Source organism: Apus apus, chromosome 11 (assembly GCF_020740795.1).
Source record: "Apus apus isolate bApuApu2 chromosome 11, bApuApu2.pri.cur, whole genome shotgun sequence".
In the NCBI taxonomy this organism is placed as follows: domain Eukaryota; kingdom Metazoa; phylum Chordata; class Aves; order Apodiformes; family Apodidae; genus Apus; species Apus apus.
In genome coordinates this window covers 6569904-6592938 of record NC_067292.1, presented here as the reverse complement: position 1 = coordinate 6592938, position 23035 = coordinate 6569904, and the positions used below count along the sequence as shown (strand labels likewise).

General features: G+C 38.3%; 3 protein-coding genes across 5 annotated transcripts in view; 2 read left to right on the top strand and 1 right to left on the bottom strand.

Annotated features, from left to right (window-relative positions):
- ADAMTS18 (ADAM metallopeptidase with thrombospondin type 1 motif 18) overlaps positions 1-15483 on the bottom strand; it is a 173717-nt gene extending 158234 nt beyond the window's left edge. The window contains exons 1-2 of the mRNA XM_051629539.1: positions 15288-15483; positions 13526-13625 (exon numbers count right to left, since the gene is read on the bottom strand). The gene's annotated coding sequence lies outside the window, so the exon portion shown is untranslated. The remainder of the gene's footprint in view (positions 1-13525; positions 13626-15287) is intronic.
- Positions 6268-14387, top strand: LOC127389231 (hypoxanthine-guanine phosphoribosyltransferase-like). Of its 2 annotated transcripts, XM_051629541.1 has the most exons (9): positions 6268-6402; positions 9353-9459; positions 9950-10133; positions 10986-11048; positions 11580-11597; positions 11816-11898; positions 12922-12968; positions 13247-13323; positions 14252-14387. In XM_051629541.1, the coding sequence occupies exons 1-9, from the start codon at positions 6385-6387 to the stop codon at positions 14297-14299; spliced, it is 645 nt and encodes a 214-aa protein (XP_051485501.1). In that variant the 5' UTR covers positions 6268-6384; the 3' UTR covers positions 14300-14387. The 2 variants fall into 2 exon arrangements, with proteins under 2 accessions (XP_051485501.1, XP_051485500.1); XM_051629540.1 differs by lacking the exon at positions 14252-14387 and having other exon boundaries at positions 13247-13476.
- Positions 15484-15698: 215 nt separating the features above from the next.
- NUDT7 (nudix hydrolase 7) lies at positions 15699-19084 on the top strand. Of its 2 annotated transcripts, none has more exons than XM_051629658.1 (4): positions 15699-15781; positions 16012-16117; positions 17225-17383; positions 18239-19084. In XM_051629658.1, the coding sequence occupies exons 1-4, from the start codon at positions 15705-15707 to the stop codon at positions 18620-18622; spliced, it is 726 nt and encodes a 241-aa protein (XP_051485618.1). In that variant the 5' UTR covers positions 15699-15704; the 3' UTR covers positions 18623-19084. The 2 variants fall into 2 exon arrangements, with proteins under 2 accessions (XP_051485618.1, XP_051485617.1); XM_051629657.1 differs by having other exon boundaries at positions 16012-16165.
- The last annotated feature ends 3951 nt before the right edge of the window (positions 19085-23035 follow it).

The following is a 23035-nucleotide window of genomic DNA, read 5'->3' as shown; positions in this document are numbered from 1 at the left end:
AACTGTATAGACACAGAGTGAAGTGCATTGAGGACACAATCCATTCATTCCAATTAAGGAAGGACATTTTACCTCTAATGGGGATAAAAGTGAATTATGTTGAATGTAGTGTCACTTATTTTTGTGTTATAACTTTCCCTCATAAAAGAAAATGTGAGAAAAACATAAAATATGTTAGAGGAGAAGGGAAATTGTTAAGATAATGAGATTGGAAGGAGATAATGAAATCAAAAGCAAAACAAGGACCAGTGTTCAAGGAGGAAGACATTAACCAGGTCAAAAGCTGCCATGAGTGCATAATTAATAAGTGAGAGCCCTAATATTTGCCCATGAAGGTAACTCAGTGAATGGAGAGAAACTGGAGGTTATATGTGATGGGAGAATAAAAAGATGGTACCTGATTAAGAGAATGATATGCTTTTATGAGGGGAAAGGTTTAGTACTACTTGTCAGATGCAAAAAACAGGTGGAAACAAGTACGGTAAGTAAGATGACAGGATATTAGGACAACGGAAGTTCTCCTCTCATTACTAGAATAAGTGGAAACTGGCAAGGAAGGTTAAGGCATGAAACCTGAGTACTGGAAGTGGAAAAAGATGAAGTTTTCAGCAGTATGAAAAATGCATGTTATAAAATACTAGAGATGGTCCAAAGGAGGGCTAGGAAGATGATCAAAGGGCTGGAGAAATTGTCCTGCGAAGAAAGACTTAAGGACGTAAGGTTTTTTCTCCCTGGAGAACAGAAGGCTTGGAGGACCTCATCACAGTATTCCAGTACTCAAAGAGTGCCTAGGCAGAGGATGAAGGTTCTTCAGAAGGTGCCACATGGAGCAGACAAGGGGAACGGATACAAGTTGCACTGGGAGAGGCTTAATTTTGATATAAAAAAGAAATATTTTGCATTGAGAACAATCATTCATTGGAACAAGCTCCCCAGGGGGGTCATAGAATTCCCATTACTCGGTGTTTTCAAGATGTGATTGGAGAGGGGGGTAGATAATCTCATCTAGGCTCCTTTTTCCATGAAAGGTTGGACCCAGATGATTTTTCAAAGTCCTTTCCAACCTGGCCTGTTCTGTGATTCTATGAACATCTTTATTAGGATTTACTGACTTTACAGTGGTGCAGGTTCCCTATGGAATTCAGATGCTCAACTGTGTGAACAGATTACAGTGAGTTACCTATGCCATCAGATTCAGCAGTCAGTAACTGGAGTAGTTTGATGAGGATCTGAGGAAGGAACTGAAAACATGAAAATCAGTAACAGAAGCTTTGTCTTGGTTCCCTTCATTGTCTTAATAAACTGTACTGACTAACACTGTACTTCCTTTTCAGATTGTGGGCAAGCCTGCACAGCTAAAGTGCACTAGCAGTGGTTTTCAATTCCAGCTGCCAACCTCTGGAATCATCTGTGAGTAAATACAAGTAGCAGCATTAAAATCTTTCGAAGCAAGCTCATACAAAACTTTCATTTTCAGTATTCAACATCTCAACAAAAGGCATTGGCAACACTAAAATAGCTGGTTTTATAAAATTGAGATTTAGAGATGAGCTATCTTTAACTGAATACAGTAATTGCATGGTATTTTAAAAGAGGGGGTTTTTTTATTTATTTACCAAAATGCACAGGCCACACTTTTCTTACATGCTGTTAAAAGAAGATGGCAATTAGCTTTTCTAATAGTCAAATATGGCTTTGCAGAACAGAACATTGTTAACAATTAAAAATGGTGATTAGAAAACACTATTCCATTTTAGAATATTTAAAAATGTGACCTCTCTGTGGTATGTGTTTTTATACTATATTTTAAGGTCTCAAGTAATAGAAAAATCATGCAAAGGTAATACAAGCAATCGGAAACATGCAGTTCTATTTTAACTCAGCAATTCACACCGAATTCCTTAACTGCACTAAGAATGAATTCAGGAAAATAAATACCCAAGGAGGAATATGGATTTAATTGTTATTGCTATTACATTGCTAAAATAAAACAGCTGTGATCACACTCTCAGATAAAGCCATTGTTCAACAAATATTTTTATTAAACATCTCTGTAGTGAAGATGAGTCCAGCTCCCCAAGAGCAGAGCAGACTGCTTCCTGGACCACCCATTGCTCCCTAGGTAAAACATTTCATCCAGCTGTTGGGGGGTGGAGGGAACTTGATCAGACACTATGGCAATTATGGAGTAACTCGTGTTTGCTCACTGACATATTAAACTATAACAACTGTATTTTAACATTCAAGCAAATGAACCACAATCTTTTTTTCAAACAACTAATTTGATCACTAGCTAATGACAGCAATGGTGTTTCTTAAATGGCACCTTCCCAAAAATAACAACGACCTCTGTAGCACACAGGAGAGAAGTCTCAGAAAACTAAGGTCAGCTGATTACAGCAGGCAACGGGGGGAAAGCAGGCACATAGGCAGGTCAGAGGTACAACAGGAGCAGTCAGGAAAATAAATTGGCCACAGTCATACAGCAAATAAACTGTGTGTCAGAGCTCTGAATAAAATCCAGAAGTCCTGATTCCTTGCCTCTCTGTGCTATTGCCCCAGTCCTAATCAATCCTCTCTCAAAAGGAGTTTCCAATACAGAGTCCAGGAGATGGAAACACTTTTCCTATCTACAAAACAAATGTAGCAAAAGATTAATACAGGTTTGCTTCACACAGTCCAACATTTAAGTTATGGCCAGAAAGATTTTGTTAATAAACACTGTACATTTCCTCCAGGTCAGCAATCAGAATGTCTTGAATCTGCAGAATTTGTCATTCATCTATTCAAGAATTGGTGTCAGGGTATATTCAAGTATTATTCAAAGTTAAATCTGAGTCACCTTTCACAGGGATGTTTCCTTCAAGTTCTACCATCAGTCAGCCTGTGTTTGCTAGGTGTTGGGGGTATTAGAAGAGTTGTGAAAGCAGAAGACCTTTCCAAGCACAACATTTATAAATACCCAGTCTTGGTCAAGACTTAGATCACTTTTCTGTTTCATTCAAATAATAAAAATCTCTTCTTCAGACCACAGAGAAAACATCCAAGGTAAGTATGAAGGTTCACACTCAGGAAATTTTCTATGTAAAGAATGACATAATCTACAGGAGTAGATATGATAAAGACTTAAAATTGTGAAATTGTTTCTAATTGTATATATGCACTATTTACCACAGGATGTGCTGTGCATTATTTCCAAACAGCTTTTTAACAAACCAGTTAAGCAATTAGTCTTGTCTAAGACTTAAAAGTATCAAACAAAGAACAGATTTAGGTTGGGCTCCAAACTACTGAAGTCAAGCCATTTCAAAGTTTATTCATCAGGTTTCCTAATAACACATCAGTCAACTAATGCAAGTGCTCAGTTTTAATTTAATGCTTTATCAGCCACTTGGAACATGGAGCCCATAGGTCAGGTCTTCAGTGGTGCAAATCAGCAGAGTTTTCCTGTAATCCATCATTATACAAGTTCAGAACTGCTCTGAATATTTAAGATGCCTGGTTTAAATAACTGATTGTATTTGTATATTGGTGAGGTATCTGTATGCTTATTAACTGAACACAATGTTTCTTAATCTAGAAAGTTTTCTTTGTAAATTCAGGTTTTTCTTCCCGTTTGGCAAGCACTGTCTTCCATGGTAGAGGCTTCCCTCTGGTGGACACTTCATCCGACGTTTTATTTGTAAGGTTTCAGTAGCTTGAAGAAACAGTTGTACAATACATCCAATGTTGTGTATTTGCTTTCTGATTTAAAATAATTAAAAATAAATGCCTGACCAGACTTAATTACTGCTTATAAAATGTTTCTTGAGGAACTTTAAAATTACTGCAGCAGTCTCAAGACCAGTTACTTCAAACTCTAGTACAATGTAAAACTGTTTAATAAACTTACGTATGTAAGCAGTAAAAATCGCATCCTGAAAAAACTAATTACTGGTTCAGTAGTTCAGGGAAGAGATACAAGGACAAGAGCAGTGTTGTTCTGTATTGACTGGCTGCTCGCTTACTCAGCTATCAGTGCTCATCTAAATAATCTCCAGGATGTTTGCATGGGCTACCCTTACTGGGTCTTGCAGTGCCCTGTTATCTATAGGGGGGGCAATGGACTGATGCCTGACTTGCTTGGCACACTGGTTTCCTCAAAACATTTAACTTTAAAAAGATGCACTTGGGGCTCCTACATGGAACAAATACATACACACCTAACTTTTTTATTCTTCCCTATGGGAGCATGAACACATAATTTACAACTGAGAAACTATCTAAGGATGCCAACTGGCTACATTCTATTTTCCTTATTCAGCAACAACAAACTGCTGTCTTAGCGTGAACCTTTCACCTGTGCATTTTTCTTTCTTCAGAAGGTGACAATAAAAACATCCATTGTAGCACTAACTTTCACAATGCAAATCTCAGTCCACTAGTAAGTGAGAACTAACACATTTATTAGATTTTCAAGTACTTGTCAGGTGATAGTGGTACGTAGTTACTATTACGGTTCCATGGAATTTACTGAGAATCCTACATTTATTCAAACAAATATGATCTGGAATGTAGTTTTCTGAGTTTCAGATGGAGTAAGCAGAGGCTTCTTGAACCAGCTTAAAGTCTAATGAAAGTGTATGTTTTCCCCAAAACTAATCTTTTGCATTCCAAGTCTCTCAGAGTTCCAAAATATACTTTTTCCCACCCCCCACCCAAATGGGCTGTTGACCTGACTATTTCTATTAACCCTTTGATAAGGTGTTTGAGGCCATGTGGTCTCACAAAATTATGTTTAAATGTGGAAAAACAAAGGAGAATCAACAAATGTGAAGCCTGTACCTGTCTTTTTTCCTGTAAATAACTAGGAAAAAAAATGAAATTATTTAAATCCTAGAACCAGTCATATAAAGCTGTAGGTGTGATACATGGGCAATCAGTATGAGTGACACTGCAGCACAGGATTCTGTCATGGCATCATCCTCACAGGGTTCTCTAGAGCACCACCCTCTTTTCAGAACAGCTAAATTACACGGGGTTGAAAAGCTCAGGAGAGGGGAAACAAACTAGTCTAGGAGTCTTCTGTTTTTCTTTCTCTTGCTTTATCTACAGCACTTGTAAGTTATAACTTCAGAAGAGCTCCTCACCAGTGCTGCTGTTCACCTTCATTTGGGCACCTGAGAATAAGGAAGGGAGAGTATTTCTGTGCAAACACCAACCACCACTGTTTATATGTATGTTTTTTTGTTAATGTTTCCTTTCAAAGGAGGACTTTGTTGAGGAAATTCTCTATGTTTTTGAATGAAAGTTACTACCAACTGGAAAACAATGCCTTACACTTGGAATTAGAAAAGCAAGGCTCCTCGCAAGATAGCTAGCTCAGATATGTAAGGTAAGGACCATGATACAGAATTAATACAAGGAAGGTATTGCTAACTGCATAAAATAGGGGCCAAGTAGCCTCAAAGCATTAATAGTTCCCAAATAGTATAACTATTTAACATATTACTGAAAGCTGTGGATATGCCCATCGATCCACTTGGAAGTGGATCAATTTCTGCATTATCCCAAGTGTTACCAGTCACAACCTGAAGAGCACCTGTAAAATTACAAAGAAAAAAAGACAAATCTTCTTTCATTACTGTGCCCGCTCCCCAAGAAAACACTAAACTAGTTGAATTAATAAAATGTATCCAATCTGGTAAAAACATTCTGTAAAATGTCATATGCAAGCTAGCTTTAGCTCATTTTGTTAGTGGGATTAATTTTTAGAATTTAAGACTTTCATGTTAATCCCAGATAACAGTGCAGTTCAGTACACTAAAATAATCAGATTACATATCAACATGACTTCATTTTAAATTATGCAGAGCATGTTACTCAAACTATTACCCCCTCGTTTTACAAAACAATGACCTGCAAGAATGTCAGACAGGGCTCACCATATCTCAACAGCTACAGACCTCTGTTTCAAGTCATCCTTAAAAATATGGTTTGTTTATTCAAATACTTTTTTTTTTTTTTTTATAACCAGTCATCACAAGAATTTTTAAAAGAGACACCCCCCCCCCCCCCCCCCCCCCCCCCCCGCCCCCCCAAGTCCTGCCCACTAATTTGATTCATGTGCTTCCTTTTTGCATCTTCCTTGCTCCTCATTTCTTTACTCTGATTGGTTGCAGCAGGGCTAATGCCTATTTTATTTCTGGTTAATCTGATTAAGTAAGAACTTGGGATTGTGATGTCAGTGCATTAGTAAAAGGAAGTAATTCCTCGTGTAGGAAGGATGGCAATTGTGACCTTTTAAAGGCAGGTCATGATCTGACTGCAAGATGAAAATAGAGCAAGACAAATTGCAGTAATAATACCAACTCACTCTCTGATAGCATAGTACGAAGTAAGATTATGGCTCATGGACTGCAGGTAAGAAAGCATAATGCACTTATGTTTGGTTATTTGATTGAAGGGAGCTTTGGGTGTGGGTTTCACCAAAAATAGTAGAACATTAGAGGCACTGAGTAATGAAAGCCCTTGTTTCTTATATTTACTTAGGAGAAAAACTGGCTTTCAGAACAGAGGCATCTTAATAATCTCAATCCTTTTACAACTTACAACATTATTTAGTATTATTTTAATGTATCTATATTAATTTTCTTTCATTCTAGGTTGATGAAATAATACTTATTTATTAATCTCTTTATTGCACATAATTGCTGTAGTTAATTTTGTTGGTTTCCCCCCTTTAAATCCAAAAATCTACATCAGTAAATTAGTAACAAATGAGACTGAACCTAAATTAAATAACTGATTCCTTAAGTTTCAAGCTCATAATGTCATGACTTTTTGTAACAATTTAGTAGATTGCTTGGATGGGATGTTGCCGTATTATCATGTGCCACAATGCAACTGTTTTTATGAACCTCTAAGTTACATGCAGCATGTTGCTATGGTGATGTGGCGCTCAAACTGATGCAATCCTTAAGGTTCTGTTCATGAACCTCTCAGAAGACCTTAAAAATTATTCACACAGAGCAACAATCATGATATTAATGTAACAGATGTTGTTTGCATAAAATAGCCTCAATGAGCATAGCTATTAACCAAATAAAGAGTACTAAACTGAGCTGTTGGAGTAGCTATAAGCAGTAATCACTATACACACCTGTATGCTTCAAGATTAGCTTTATTCAACAGTTACATTAATATGGATAAAACTCATCCTTCACTTGAGCTGAACCAGTTGTGATGCTTCTCATCAAATGCAGCAGGAAACTAATTTAATTGGCACCACGGCTGAACTTTAACCTGCTCAGCAGATGAAAGCCCAAATTATAACTGCAAAAGCAAACTGTGAGGCTGAAGTCTATCAAATATGGAAATCAGTTCTGCGATTGGGCAAAAGAAAATCTGCTCAAGTCACAGGTAGTATAGTCATTGCACTTCAGTTGCAGCTATGCAGAATGCAATAGAGATGGAGATCTTGTGGGGCGGAACAAACCCCCAAACAAAACAAACAACCTACCCTTCAGCTATTTTTCAACTGTTTATCATGTCAGTGACTATCCTTATTTGTACTTTTTCTGATTTAGAAATGAAAATTATGCTTATAAATAGTCATTTCACTTTGACCAATGATTCTAACTACGTCCTATAATCACTGCTTCTTGTTGACAGAATCCCATATCCTGTATATGTAGTCTGTCTGTCACCAATAGCAACCTCACACAGGCAGAAATTAGACCATTTTAAACTGGCCAGCTGGGTTAATAAAACACTCAAACAACAATAAGCAGTTCTGCACTGCATTACATTCTGCTCATAGATTCTACTGTCTAGCCTTATCTGCAGCAGATACCAGGGTAACTGCCACTATCTCTTCCAAGATTAACAAAGCACAAACAAACAATTTTAAAATAATCCCTCACCTAAGCTTTCACTTTGCTGATTTCAGCCACAAACAAAATAGTAACTAAACCAGCCAAATAGTACTGCTGACACAACAGTGTTCAACTCCAAGGCTACTTTCTAAGTCTAACTTGGAACATCAAAGCCTATCAATTTTGAATACTTGCAGAATACAGTTAATTCAGCCTGGATGAGATTCTGTATGTCTTGTTTTATACTATGATAATCTATTAATTGAAATTCTTATTAACACCTGTCTCTAGTTTTACCTTTAAATGGAGTGGGCTATTTGTGGCTAATTGCGTTATTTCATTTCTGTGCCTGCTGTGAGTTTTGGAAGTTATAACTTCTGTCTCACACAGTCCTTTTTTTCCCCCTCTTCCTAAGCACTCATCTATCCTATGCCAAAAAAGGAGAATTAAAAACAATCTGTCTAAATATTTTGCAAGTGTTAATTCATTTGTTAACAATGCTTTATGCTATTATTGCCTAGTTCCTAGCTCTGTGCTGTCCATTAGCAAGCTACCAAATTCTTGGGTTTGAGACCTGTTCAGCAAAAGCTAAATCAGGAGTGTTACACATGCCAAGCCTAAGGGGGGAAAAAGCTTTACAGTCTCTGCAAGAATACTGAGTAAAACCATTTAATTAAAACTTTGCCTTCTACTCAGGTATTTGTCAACTTTGCTGCTCAATAAACAGGCTATATGTCATTATAAACATACTGTCCACCAAAGAAATCAGCACAAAGCACCACCCTTACATTTTTAGTTCTATTGTATCAGCTTCTGTAGAAAGCAACTGGTGTGTATTTAATCTACTTTGCCCCAGGGAAGCTTTGAGCCAGATTTGAATTTTTCTATCAATTAGTTCTACGTTGTCTTCTTTAACAACAAGAGGGCAATATTAGATATGACAAAAACTCTCTTACTCAATTTTTTTTCCTAATAATTACAAATTGCCCCCCTTATTCACAATTGTTTCTACCTCATTATATTTTTTTTCTTGCCCACTTTTGTACCTCCACTTCACAAATTAACAAACGGTCCTGAAGAGTGGTAGAATCTGAAGGCACAGACCTGTTTGGAGTCAACAGACTAGTAAGAAAAGAAGACCAAATGGAGAATATATGGAGAATATACAACTTCTCAACACCCAGACACCTCTGGTGTCTCTGCAGAAGGGGAAATGGAGAATACAAAGGGGAAGAGGGTTGTTGTCAGTTTTGGGTTTTCTTAGAAATTGATGACGGTTGAGAATTTATCTTATGATGACCAGGGCAAAGTAGTTATCTATCCACTCACTTCTCGGACAAATTGTGAACTCAGAAAGTTCAAAAACACTCAGATGTATTTTTATTTTTACATATTATTGTGGGGAGGAGTCCTTCTCTGCATTGGCAGAGACTGGAAGGTTTTTTTCCTGTGTGGCTCTGTCTTTACTCTTAGAGCTATTTCCCTTCCACTTACAGATAAGAGATGAAGAAAGTGGCTACAACAAAAACCTATTTTGCATTCCTAAGCATTATGAAGAAGATTTAGAAAGAGTCTTCATTCCTCATGGGCTCATCCTGGACAGGTATGAGGGTAATCAACATAGAGTAGTGATAGTGATGCCAATGATCCATTTCCCTCCAAATGAAAAGACCTATGCCCTACCCTACATAACCCACGAGAAATATGGAAACCCTGCAGCTATAACACTTGTGTTCTGGAGTTCAGTACAAGAGGAGTTTTACGGAGAGGATTCCTCTACAACCCCAGTTAAGTTTCCATGTTATCTCAAATATCTTTAAGCTGTCCTATCCTGCATTGTTTAGACACATGGATTAAATCAACAGTATGTCAAGTGAAGTAAGCATCATCTTGTGAACTGCAAATATGTAACTAATTTTCCTATGTCTTAATGTTGTCACAATTTGCTGGTTATAAAAGCCTAACAGCAAGATCAGAATTTTAACTTGGACATGGCTCAATATATGGACAAACAAATATGAGATACAAAACATTTTACAGGATTGTTTGTTGGTGTGTTTTTCTGTTTGTGTGTGGTTTTGTTTTGTTTCCAGGACAGAACGTTTGGCTAGAGATATCATGCAAGATATGGGAAGCCATCACATTGTTGCACTCTGTGTCCTTAAAGGAGGCTATAAATTCTTTGCTGATTTGCTGGACGATATAAAAGCACTAAACCAAAACGGTGATAAATCTGTACCTATTACCGTGGATTTTGTTAGAATAAAAAGCTACTCTGTAAGTAACTTGCATTTGGAAAATTGACTCTCCCCATAGGTTGATATTCTGAACGCTGGTACTTTACATGAAAACTCCACAAAAATTGAGGTTATGCAAATATCCTGCTCAAAGTAACTGATTCACCAATCTGCCCCAACAATCAGATGGATAGCAGATAGAACACTTAATGTGACAAAGCCAGGTTTAGGTCTCCAACAACCTTCTCTCCAGCCCAAAGAATCCATACAGGTTCTATTCTGTCTTTACTATGGCAAACTTCGGTGGGAGGGAGTACGAAGGGTAGCTTAGCATTGGAGATTTGCTATTGTTTCTCTCTGCATTATTTATTATTCCTATGGATAATACTGGAGAGACTGTTTTCATAATCTGTATGTTGGGGAACACTTATCTTTTGCCCAAACCAATGGTAGTTGGCCTGAGTCAACAGCTATAAAGCAATGACCTTTTTCTGTTTTATCTTGTCCACTCTTTGAAAGCTAGAGCTCTGTGCACTGATCAAAATCTACCCCACAGTAAATATAACAGTTACAATTTTCCTATAATTTTTATAATTCCTATAACTTTTTCATGGAATTCTAAATCAAACCTGTGCTAACAAAAATAGTTGAGCACAATGGTGTCTATTCCATGAATATGGTTGTACTCCCATTTCACGCGAAGACCTGTCTGCATTGATACTTCACTCTCCCGTCTTGCTCTCAGCTACTTAAAACCTCTATTACTGAAGAAGTGCTGTATAAACTTGTGTCATTTACTGGGCAAAAAGCAAGAGTAGCAGATGATTCATACACATACAATATAACAATTTTGAGCATGTTTTATGTGAATTCCCTCTCTTTCTCCTTCTAGAATGATTCACCTACAGAAAAAATCAGTATTGTTGGTGAGGAATTGTCTACATTAAATGGGAAGGTATGACTTAGCATCTTCAGCTTTTAAGGAGAAAGGACAGTTTCTGTGTTTACTCTTTCAGGAAGTCCATCTTTAAGATTTTGATACTACATATTTTCAGCCACTTAACACTGCTTTAACATGCCATGCTTTGAAACAGTAATTCCCATGGATCTCAGTAGAAACTTAACATGATCAGTACGGAAAGCTTCTAAAGATCCTATTCCACATTTTATCTCACAACCCCCAGAAGTGAACCATCTTAAATTGTCTCATGTAATATGGTTTTAGTATGCTGTTGTTATACATAGAATAATATATAAAACCTGATATAGGTGGTTTTCTCACAATATTTTATGCTTTCATAAATACTCACAGTAAGACTCTCAGAAAGCACTAGAATAATGTAAACAGTCAAGTGACCTTTGAAAATTGCTTGAAACTTATTTGTAGCTGAAGTCTGTAGTGGAAACTTTTCCTGGCTGTGTAATTCACTGAATGTTGTAATGCAAATATTTTCTTTTCTTTCTCTCCCTATGTGATCTTTTCCAGAATGTGTTAGTAGTAGAGGTAAGTAAAGACTGGAGTGTGGGGGAGGGAATAACACAGACTATTTTCTCCCCATTTTGCAAGTTAATACCTTTTACATATAAAACAATTAATTAAGTCACTGTGCTACCAGGGTTGCTGGCTAGTTTTTATGCTTTAAATTAATCCACTGACAGTCTGGCTTTTCATTCAGACTCGGAGGATTTTTAATTTTTTTTTATTATTTTTTTTTTCTCCAGGACATTATTGAGACTGGTAGAACAATGAAAGCATTACTTTCAAAACTGAAAGACAATGAACCAAAGATGGTAAAAGTTGTAAGGTATAATGATATGGCCACTTACTAATGTACTGATTTAAGAAGATATAGCAAAATTATTTAGGTGAACAGTCAGTGTATGTGGGTGGGTGTTTTTGCTTGAAGTTTGGGGAAAGAGGAAGTAAAAGCAGGATGCAATCCTTACCCAGCTGGTAAAAAACTTAAGTATTTCTTTAAATGGGAGATTTACATATGCACTACCACTTTTGTTGTTAAAATGAATAATAAAAATACCCTGGCTCTTTTTGCATAGTCCATTAAGTCTGATGGATTCCCTGTTTCTTATCTCCTTAAGTTTGAAGGAAATGTAGCTCTTTGCATAGGTTTCCTAGCACCTTCTTAGTTGCCTCAGTACTAGAATGAAAATACTTGGAATTTTTCTTAATATCCTCAGTCATATAGTTTTTCAGACTCTAAGACTTTGTCAGGACTGGAGAGATTACTCCAAGTGGCAGTCTAGAGATGCTTTAGATGATCTCTCAAACAATGTTTTGGGATGTCCTTTTCTCTGTCAAGTAACCACAATGCTTTGAAAAAACTCTTATTGCTGCATGCAGCAGCTATGCCTCTCCTAGTGAGTGTTCCACTCAGTTTCTTCAGAAGTGCACAGGAAAAGCAAGTAATGGATATGACTGTGGAAGAAATCATAGTGACATTGCACAGCTTGTTCTCTTCTTCCTCCCTCCTCGCTAAAATCTTTACATGCCACTTGAACTTGCTCACCTGTCCGTGCTATTCTAGTTTGCTGATACACTGCTACATGAAAATACCATGATTTGGGACACAGAATTGTCAAGAACTAAATGTAAAATAATAGTAATTTGGACCTTCAGAATGAACCTAGATCAGAGCCTTTGCTTCTTCCTCAATTACTAGGCTGAACACTCTAGCTTTTTATTACAATCTAATTTTTTAGATTTAACTGCATGATTGTGGAAGTTTATGGGGAAGGGTGAGACAAGTGAAGTACAAAGCTTAGAGCAAGACATATTTGTAAAACATAACCTTCTCTGCTTTGCCTTACAGCCTGCTTGTCAAAAGGACACATCGAACTCCAGGCTACAGACCAGACTGTAAGCATAGTGTTTTTCTGGTTGTCCAAAATACAATCTCATCATTTCACTTTCCGCATTAAGTCTGAAAACCCGCATATAAGTTTCAGGAAGGCCAAAAGAAATGGAGGAAAATGCATATAAACTTTTAAACTGGCTACCGGCTATGCCATGCTGAAACCTCATGACCACTTTAGGTAGTACTCTTAATTAGCTGAAGCATTCGTATTGAATATAAACTGCGTATTTAAAAGCTATTTACACCACCCAGGTATAAAAATAATTGTATTTTGTTACAGATATAGGCTTTGAAATTCCAGATAAATTTGTGGTTGGCTATGCTCTTGATTATAATGAATACTTCAGAGATCTAAATGTAAGTACATACATGTGTGCTTCTGCTGTTACATATATGATGGTTACCATGGGAAACAGCAAGAATATTATACTAGAGTTTCTCAACAATTAAAAAAAATAATAAAATCTGAGTAGAAACTTCCATTAAAAGGGCAAAAACATTATTCATATGCCAAGGTGGTACATTTATATTGAGTTATAAGAATTTATTTATGCTTTACCTTTCTCTGAATCTACTTCACAAGTCTCATGGCGCAGCCATGCTGTGCGGTGTTCTGAATCCTCCAAGATGGCTGGCAGCATACGATCTGCTGGCCCCATCTGAAAATAAAGTAACTTGTAATTTGGCTTCCATTTCATGTTTGTCTGTCTTTGTGAAACCTTATGTTGCTCTTTTCGAGTCAAGTCTTCAAGATGGCTGTGTGTGAAGGTCTTTCCTACACTGTATAACATGTCCATCAAGATCTTTTTTCCTTTGTCACATTCTAGTCTCCTTGGGCTGCACTGACTAGTGGTCTTGGAAAGAGCGTAACTGGTAGAAACAGCTGATTATTTTTTTTTTTTCCCCCTCCTGAGTTTTCAAAAGCACTTCTAAAAATCTGGTTTAGTGGAAAAGTTTTCCCCTTGAAAGTCTTTAATAAGACAAACTAGTTGTATTAAAGACTCAAAATGCATATATGCTATTGCAAAGCAGTATGAGGAAGAATAAGATAATTGGACAAATGTGACCTCTTCTGAATACACAAAGCTGTGAGTTGCAGATGAGCTTGGAAGTAACATTAACATCTCAATTTTACTGTAAGTAGTAAACTTGCATCCAAACTTGCAAAGTTGACTGTTCTGGTGTTTTCCTTACAATGCTAGGCATGTGACTGAAAATCATTCTTGCTTTTTTTTTTTTTTTTACAGTAAAGATTGACTGAAGTTGTACTGCTTTTTTTTATTAGCACATCTGCATTCTGAAAGAGAAAGCCAAAGAGAAATACAGGATCTGATAACATCAGTCTTCTGGAACAACAGTTCAGTGGGTTGTACAGCTGTGTGGATGAATAAGTAATCTACAACTTGTGCTCTCCACTAAAAAATGACAACATTTTCTAAAGATACTACTCCATTTTTATTTTTTTCCTATAATATATAAAACAGCTTAAAGGTGAATGAGTTCTATTCAAGCATCGGTGAAACCAGAACAGAACACTTACCATAAAATGCTATCATATTCTGCTGGAATCACAGGGGACACAGCCAGGAAACGTACATGTAATTGTATTTGGTTTTTAATCTCCTATATGAAGTAACACATTGTGTAATTGTCTCCACGCTTCAGTTATTTTTACATGAGCTTGTGTGTGTAAATATATACATATGTACTTCATGTAACAAATAGGCTGATGAAACATTTAAGAACTTGAGAGTTTTAAAGTCAACTGTATTAAGTGCTTGTCATATGGAAAACACATTTGGTTCTTTAGCTTAATGCAATGGAAAAAAACAGTAAACATTGTGGTAACTACACTGGGATTAGGTTTTATGCTGTCACTCTTTTGAGGCAAGGGATTGCGCTTCACTTATACCATTGTGGTGTTACTTGAAATGTAGGTAACACTGATTAAGACTGAACGAGCAACCATTAAAGCAGGAAATTACTTCTGCTGGTTCTGTGTCCCTAATGAGAAGTGGAAGTTTAATTTTACTGCCCAGAAATTGCACCAGATTTCAGGCAGTCCCTGACACCTGTTTCCTACCTGTTCTAAGTGATTAAAATAAGCTCTGAGACCCTGTTTTTTGCCTCTTGTGAATTAAGAGTACTGAGTTGAGTCCTTCAGCTTTTAAGAGGCCTGAACAACAGGTGATGGGGTTTTCACAAGGGTGCAGTGGCGGTTGCCGGGGCCCCCTGAGCGTTAGGGGCTGTTATTTGTCATGTTATCCGCCCTTCAAACCGCTTGAGAGGAACACTACTGCCTGTGTGAACAGACCCCTTACCTAAAGCAACGGGAACGGCTTACACGGGAGTCCAGGGCCACCCGCTCGCTGCCGCCCCTGAGGACGGGCCGCAGACGCGGCTCGGCGGAGCGCGACACCAAACCGGGTTTCCAGTTTTCCCAGCTGCAGCAATGACTGCTGACAGCTATCACCGCCCTGCTCCGGGTAAATGTAGCCCAGAGAAGCTGCCGGCGGCCCCTCTCCGGCCCCAGAACACGCCCCGCTCCAGCCAGACCGAGCTCGCCTCAGCCAGGCTGCGCAACGCCCGCCCGGGAGCGGGAACGCCTCGCGCTGCCGTCTCGTGCGGGCCCCCGGCGTGGCCCGCCCGCCGCCAATCGGAAGGCAGAGCCCGGCGATCTCGCGTGTTGATTGGCCCAGCTGCCCGTCGATCACCGGGGAGGGGCGGGGCGGCAGGCGATGGGGAGGGTGAACTCTGCCCTCGGGCCGCGGGGGCCTAAGATGGCGGCTCCGGAGCCTGCGGATGCGCTGGGAAGGTAATGGTTGTTCTTGGTCCTTCCTCCGCTGCTCGCGGGTGTTGCCTGGCCCGCTGCGGCTGCCGCCTGGCCCGCTGCGGCTGCCGCCTGGCCCGCTGCAGCTGCCGCCTGGCCCGCTGCGGCTGCCCGCGCCCCTTGGGTTCAGGTCTGTGGGAAAAACGCCTCCTCCGTTTCCTGGGAGCCGGTGTCCAGCCTCAGGGATCACGGCGCGCCTTTCTTTTTGCTTCCAGAGAGAGTATAAAGGAGAAAGCGAGGCTCCGCTTGAGGCAGTTCGATGTTGGAGACAAATTCTCCCGGTTGCCGCTGCGCAAAGCCTCTGTCCTCCTGCCGCTGATGGTGAGGGAGGGGAAGCTGCACTTGCTGCTCACGGTCAGGTCGCTGCAGGTGGGTGAGCCGGGCCGGGCCGGGCCCTGGCCCGTGCCCTGCCGGGGCAGAGCCGGGGGCCGAGCCGGGGGCACCGCTGCCAGGGGAACTCTCCTCCGGTGCCGACCCAGGGGTCTGCACAAGGCCCATCGTTACCACATGTTCCAGGGTCTTCTCAGCCCTCAGTCCCGGCAGCATGCCTAAGGCCACAAGCTGGTGCTTAGACTTGACGTGCCAGAAAAGTGCCCTGTGACAGGAAAAGATGATTTCCAGATCAGAAAAGGAAATTTCAATCACTTACTCTTGACTTAAATAAGAAAACCGATAACGCAGGGCAGCTTTAATTAATGTGACTTTTCAATCTGCATTTAATACTACTCTCATGTATGAAAGGAAATACAACAGCCTCAGTCCCCCAAAACTCTTATGCCAACGTTTTGCTTTCTCTTACAACTCGTTTTCCAGTCTCTCCCATGCAACTGTCTGTATTCAGAGATTATTTACTTGTATGTTTTTCTGTTGCTGAAAAATGGAGGGTTTTGGGGGTCTTAGAAATTTTAAGACCCTAATAATTAGCTTCCTGGCTGATAAACTGAATGTAAATGGGATTTTTACTGATCTTTGATGCAGAAGTCTATTACTGTCATATACTTAAAGATATATTAATGTGTGTTTTAGAAATTCTTTCTGTGACCTTGAGTATTTTAATTGCACTGTTCAACTTGTCTGTCTAGATTAATCTTTCAGTCTCTTGTGCAAGCAAGATGACTAAATATGCAATTTTTGAAGTATTAAAGCAGAGTGTATAGTATGAATTATACAATCCTGTGGAAGTGATCTGTGTATTTCTGATAGTGAGGGTTCATGGATTAGTTTAGTATAGGCTCCACTTATGTAGCTCTTCATAAGGCACATTTCTTCTGATCTGCAGAAACCTCTTAACCACCATTTTCAGCTTCCTTGAGTGGAAAGATACGTCAAACATAAAGTGATTCTGCAATATGAACAAGTGTCTGTGTGCATCCAAGAAGAAATTTGAAACTTGTTATATTTTAACAGTAATGCTTCTTTAAATTCTAGCTGAGAAGATCACCAGGGGAAGTGTGTTTTCCAGGAGGTAAAAAAGAAGCAACTGATAGAGATGAAATTGATACAGCTCTCCGAGAAGCCAAAGAAGAAGTGGGACTCCAGCCAGAGAAGGTGGAAGTTGTCTGTAGGCTTGTGCCTGGAATTGATAAAGTAAGCAATAAACTGAGTAAGTCAGCACATCATTAGAAAATAAGCTTGGGTTATTTTATTTTGAAAGGCTGATAATGATCTTTTCCAGACTGTAACTGTAAATAACCATAGCTTACAGTGCACAGCCTGCATTGCCAGCAGAGCACAGGGAAGAGATTCTTGCTCTGTATTTGATATTTGTGAGGCCACATTTGCTGTACCATGTCCAGGTGTGGAAGAAAGTGCTAAAGGGGCAGGAGTTTAGCCAGAAAGCCATGAAGATGGTAGGAGGGCTGAGGGACATGGATTGTGAGGAGAGGCTGAGAGAAGTGGGTGTGGGTACTCAGCCTGCAGAAGAGAGAGCTAGCAGGGGATCTGGTTGCTCTCTTCAAGCACCTCTTGAGTGGTTATAGAGGAGACAATACCAGACTTCTTGAGTCAGTGGACACAAGCAGCAAGAAATGAAAGTTTGATGAGATGCAGGAAAATAGATTATCTGGAAAATTTGAATTACAGACGGAACTCACCAAAGTAAATGAGAAAGACTTGTGAGAGAATATTTATGTTTTTATTTTTGTAGCAGATTGACAGAACTTTGAAACTGCTAAATGATTGTACAGGATGAACAGAATAGTAGTAAAAGCATGTTTAACAAATATAAAAATATTTTAAATTGATTAAAATATATTTAATATTAATGAAAATATCTTGCCAGTAGCAGGACTAAATTGTATTACAGTTAAGAATATTTTGTAGGTTTCTTGTACTCATTTTTTAACACCTGAGATGTTTTTAAAATAAAGAACATTCTTTTACTTATTACAAACTCAGTGTTTGGGGTTTTTTTTTGTTGTTTGTTGTTTTTTTTCCTTCTAGATGAATCACTTGGTAACACCAGTTGTAGGATTTATAGAGGATACATTCCAGGCCACTCCTAATCCAGATGAAGTGAGTGATGTTTTTGTTGTGCCACTGGAGTATTTTGTCAAGCCCTTAAATTACAACACATTGCCTTACAAAACCTCATCTGGTTATTCAAGTCGGATGCACTGCTTTATGTATGAGGACCGTGAACATCAAATGTCATTCAAGATATGGGGACTTACTGCTCACTTTGCTGTATTTCTTGCTCTTGTAATTTATGGAAAGAGACCCACTTTTGAAGTTGATTATGATCTTAACAACTTAATTTCATCTGCTGAGAATAACTTCCTCAATTTATATGCATCTTTACATGAAGGAAAGAAGAGCAATCTGTGACAAACTGGTCTGGGAATTAATGGAAGGAGGAAAAAGGCTTTTGTTTATTCCCTTTGTACCTATTATTTGTTTGAAGTTCACACTTAAATTTCTTCTGAATTGGGAACCTAACATAATTTAAGTACTATTTTTAATTTGACAAGCCCTAACTAGATTAATATAATTTTTAGTCTGCTACAGACTTGCCAAAAGCACATATTTTTTATGGACTTAATGTACAATTTTGGAAGGTCTGTTTCACTTTCTGCCTTTGTTTCATGTGATCCAAGATGTTTTCTGTAGTTTGCCTTCTGCATAAAGAGATATTATTTAATTTTTGTGTGTTTGAATTAGAGTATGAAAACTTTTGGGGGTCTGTCTTGCTGTGTGGCATACTACATGTGGACAACATAATCCATAGAGTCTTGTGGTATACAGTCTTTAAGCACTTATGAAATGCATAATAAAATAGAAAAGGTGTTAGATGCTTTCACAGTCTTGTTTTGTTTTGGTTGGGCTTGTGGAGGGAATAGTGAGGCTTAATGAGTTCTATTACTTTTTCTCAATTTAACATTTCTCCCAAGGAAATTCTGTAGCTTATGGAAAACTTAGTACACAGGAAACAGTACTGAACTTTGCTCCTCCGCATCCTGTTAGCTTCATGCCCTCATCTAGAGGGAGTCATCTTAAGGAATGAAAAGTGGAGTTGAGTTTGTTCACGAGAACAAAAATGGTTATACATAATTCAGTCTTAGCAGTCACCTTGGCAGTGTCAGATCCATGGTCTTCTTTGTGCTGTGGATCCTCGTTTCCTCATTGCTGGTGAACTAGTATGTACCTGTATGTGTATTTGTTGGATTCTGTATTTGAACAGTTGATTATTCCTACCAACCATAGCATTTTATATTTGTCCTTACTTAATTACATCCTGTTTTATTCGAAACAAATTTTAATGATCTTCTACCATCTTCTTCAGACATTTCCATTTTGCTGTTACTCTCAAGTTAATTATTTCATTTTCTGTTTCATTTACAACTCAGAGTAAGCACACTCAGCACAGGCCTCTGCAGAATCTCAGTTGGTAATTGCTACTTCAACAATGAACTACCAACTACTGTGTGTGGTTATCTAACCAGCTGTATTACATACTACTGTTAGGTTCATGTAGACCAGCCCTTTGCATGTTGCAGGCAGGAATGTTAGGCAAGGCTATGTCTGAAACTTGAGGATTTATAGTTCTTCTACAGCAAGTCTGTGACCTGTCCCAGAGAGGAAGTAAACGTATTTTTCAAAAACAGGTCATAGGAGAAAGACAACTGTTGCTACATTTGTCTTGGTTAATTAACCTACTTGTGTAAAGGTTATTTGTTCTGATATCTTCACAGGAATTGGAACAATTTGAATGAGTTCTCCTGTTCTTTCACAGGGCACTGTTTGCTTTTTCCCAGCCTCTCTTAGGGAACAAGATAAAGTTCCCCCAGTTTCAAATATAATTGCTAATAACATTGAGATTGGTTCTTAAGAGAATGGCTGTCACACTGGGCCATTTCAAAAGATTCAGCCAGCTTGAACATTTTAGCATATCAAAATACCATCAATCCATTCATATCCCTATATGAGCTCTTTTGGTGGCTGTGTTATCAGTTGACTTTTTAAGTTAAAAGGAAAAAGGACTTTTTTTTTTTCCCCTAGGATGAAATCCTTGAAGAAGCAGTAGTCACATCTATGATGAACAGCTTTATTTTTCATTATTAAACACATGTGAAATTGTTAAAGCTTAACTTTAGACTCTTCATCATATTAACATCCTCAGTGGTTTCAGTGCTAATGTATGCAGAAGAAGTAACCAATTAAAATGAGAACATTGTTAATTAAAATAGAGCAAAGCAATTAGACCTTTGATTAGTAAACAAAACAGGTACCGAGAGACATAAATACTAACTTCCCATCCTCTTCTATTCCCAGCAGACCTTTTTCTTCATCTCTCAACCAGATCTGGCACAGAAATTGTACAGATTGTTCAAATTCAAACCTCAGTTTGTTTTTATTTCTCTTTTTTTTTAAACAGTATTATGTGGAACTGCAAGGACAACAACAGTTACAGCTGTTGCTCCTTTTAGCAAATGCAAATTGTGTTGATTTTTGAATCAAATCAACCACTGGAACTAGTTGAAAAATGAAACTTACAGAGGTCCAAAAATCCTAGAGTGACTTGCAGTAAAACCACTGGGGCTTCATGCTTCACATTATGCATTCTTCATAATTTTACTGACATGAGTTTTGACATTTGGAAAGTACTTTCTTAACTCAAAAGAATTTTATTTAGATACCCAACTGGGATCTGAGTGCCCAAAAAAGTTCCCTTCCTACTGTCAAGAGGTAGGGAGTGGAGAGGGCCCCAAGTAGGGTATCACAAATTCTGGGGATACAGGCAGTTTTCAGGATACTACCTCTGAAGTAGGAGATCAGAAAGTAAGTATCCCTCACTCCTGCTGGAGAAGTGCCCTGGGTAGTTAAGTGCATTAAAGGGAAATTGCAGCTGCTCTGTGCCTCATGTTTTAAAGGTGAGTGTGACTGTGCCTTGTTTGTGTGAGAACAAGCTCATGAAAAGGTGAATCCTCTATGGAGGTAGATCTTTCCCTGGGCCTCGGGCTGCAGGGAAACTTTAAAGAGGAAAGATCTAGCAAATATGCTGTACTGAGAATTTCCTATGGAAAAATACTGTATTCTGCCCTTAAACTGGTTGAGGGCCTAGGACAACTAACTAAAAGTAAGTGGCATACAATTTAATGTGAGTTGTTAGTAATTAGTTAACAGGCAGTGATTCTATGATTAAACCTTTCTATATTTTTTAGTGCTCAGATAATCAAGTTTTTGATATTTTACGTTTATGTGAACATTTACATATATTTGATATGTAAACTGGTATTTAACAATTATAACCATACCAGAAAAAAATAGTGAAAATTAATTTAGAAATAATATATGTACTAGTTTACAGCACTTCAGTGTGGGGAAAGTTCAGTGTATGCTGCTCAGTTAAAATGCATGTCTTAGCTAGAGTTCATGCAGGGTTAAGGCAGTTACAGTTAGATGAGAAGGTAAATACTGAAGAAAGGAGAATATTTATATTCAATTTATGCCTAAATCATATACATATAAAATAGAAAATCTGGAGGTGTTTCTGTTTTCAAGAAAACCCCCATGTGAGTGCTTAGATGTCAATATGTATGCTATGTACTGCTGGGGATTCTTTTTAGTAGGTTGCCATAGCAATGCAGTTTTCACAACTGTACATGTTAAATGAGCTCCAGTTAAAAAGAATAATAAAATTTTAAAAGTTCTAGTGAAAAGGGTCAATATATAATCCCTCTGTCCCTCTAATTTCTTCCTGGAATGTAATCTAAGAAATAAGACAGAAAAAGCAATCACACTTGTTTCGGGTTCCCTGCAGAAGCTGTAATTCTGTTGCCAGGATGGTCCCTTAGTGAATGGAATTCTGAGATTCAACATCAGTTTCTTTATGCTTTATGATGTTAATGAAATTTACTATAATGTATGGTTGCCTGTTACCTAGTACTTCAGATTTAGGATTGGTTTTGTTTGTTTTCCAAAATGAAAAGTAGGTGTGCTAGGAAGGAAAACATCCAAGTAATACTGAAACGTTAATAAGGAGTAATCATCCTGTTGTCAGAACGTGCTAGCAAGAGACTCATTGTTTTGGGCACGTTTAACTCTTCTTATCCTGAACTCTCTAATCCTTCAGACTGTCCAGTCATGAGCATTTATTGACCTGTGTCTGTTTTGGTCTCCATTCTGTTATAAACTCTGAACACATACTGTATTAAAAATACACCCCTACAATTCATCCTGTAGCTATTGCAGGGCTTGACTGCTAGCACAGCTGCTTTAAAATCTTTGCATAGCTGTTCTTCATGAAATGCTGGCATCCCCTTTTATGTCTATAGTAAAATGCAGAGCTCCTGGCAACAAATGGGAGATTCTTCAGATGAAAGCTGAGTTTGTCTTTGAGCCCTGTTGTGGATCATGATGGTTCTTCTGGTTAGAGTCAGGTATCCAGTTGCTGAAATTAGTATGAGTAATTCCTGGCAAAGAGCTCTCTTATGTTTGAAGGATTAAGGACATTGTGATGTAAATGTATATTCAAATGGCTTTGCATAGAGAAACAAACACCTGTAGAAAAGAGGATGACAAACAGAACATTTAAATAGTGCTTATTTTCTTCTCTCTTTTAGAGAAAATTAATCAAACTTTTATTTTTCTAATAATCTAATTGCTACAGATCTGTAGTTTGGATAAAACACAGTAAGTTCACTGACCTTAGCACAATTGTGCTTAAGTACATGATCTGAGGCTTTAGTTTATACTGCATACCTACTTCAACTGATAGTGTATATTATCTCAATTATGTTT

Coding starts and splice junctions, on each gene's coding strand:
- LOC127389231 (XM_051629540.1), top strand. Junction 10,134..10,985: donor TTAGAATAAAAAGCTACTCT/GTAAGTAACTTG, acceptor TTCTCCTTCTAG/AATGATTCACCTACAGAAAA. Junction 12,969..13,246: donor TCCAGGCTACAGACCAGACT/GTAAGCATAGTG, acceptor ATTTTGTTACAG/ATATAGGCTTTGAAATTCCA.
- NUDT7 (XM_051629657.1), top strand. CDS start 15,705: ATGGGGAGGGTGAACTCTGCCCTCGGGCCGCGGGGGCCTAAGATGGCG. Junction 16,166..17,224: donor TCACGGTCAGGTCGCTGCAG/GTGGGTGAGCCG, acceptor TTTAAATTCTAG/CTGAGAAGATCACCAGGGGA. Junction 17,384..18,238: donor TTGTGCCTGGAATTGATAAA/GTAAGCAATAAA, acceptor TTTTCCTTCTAG/ATGAATCACTTGGTAACACC.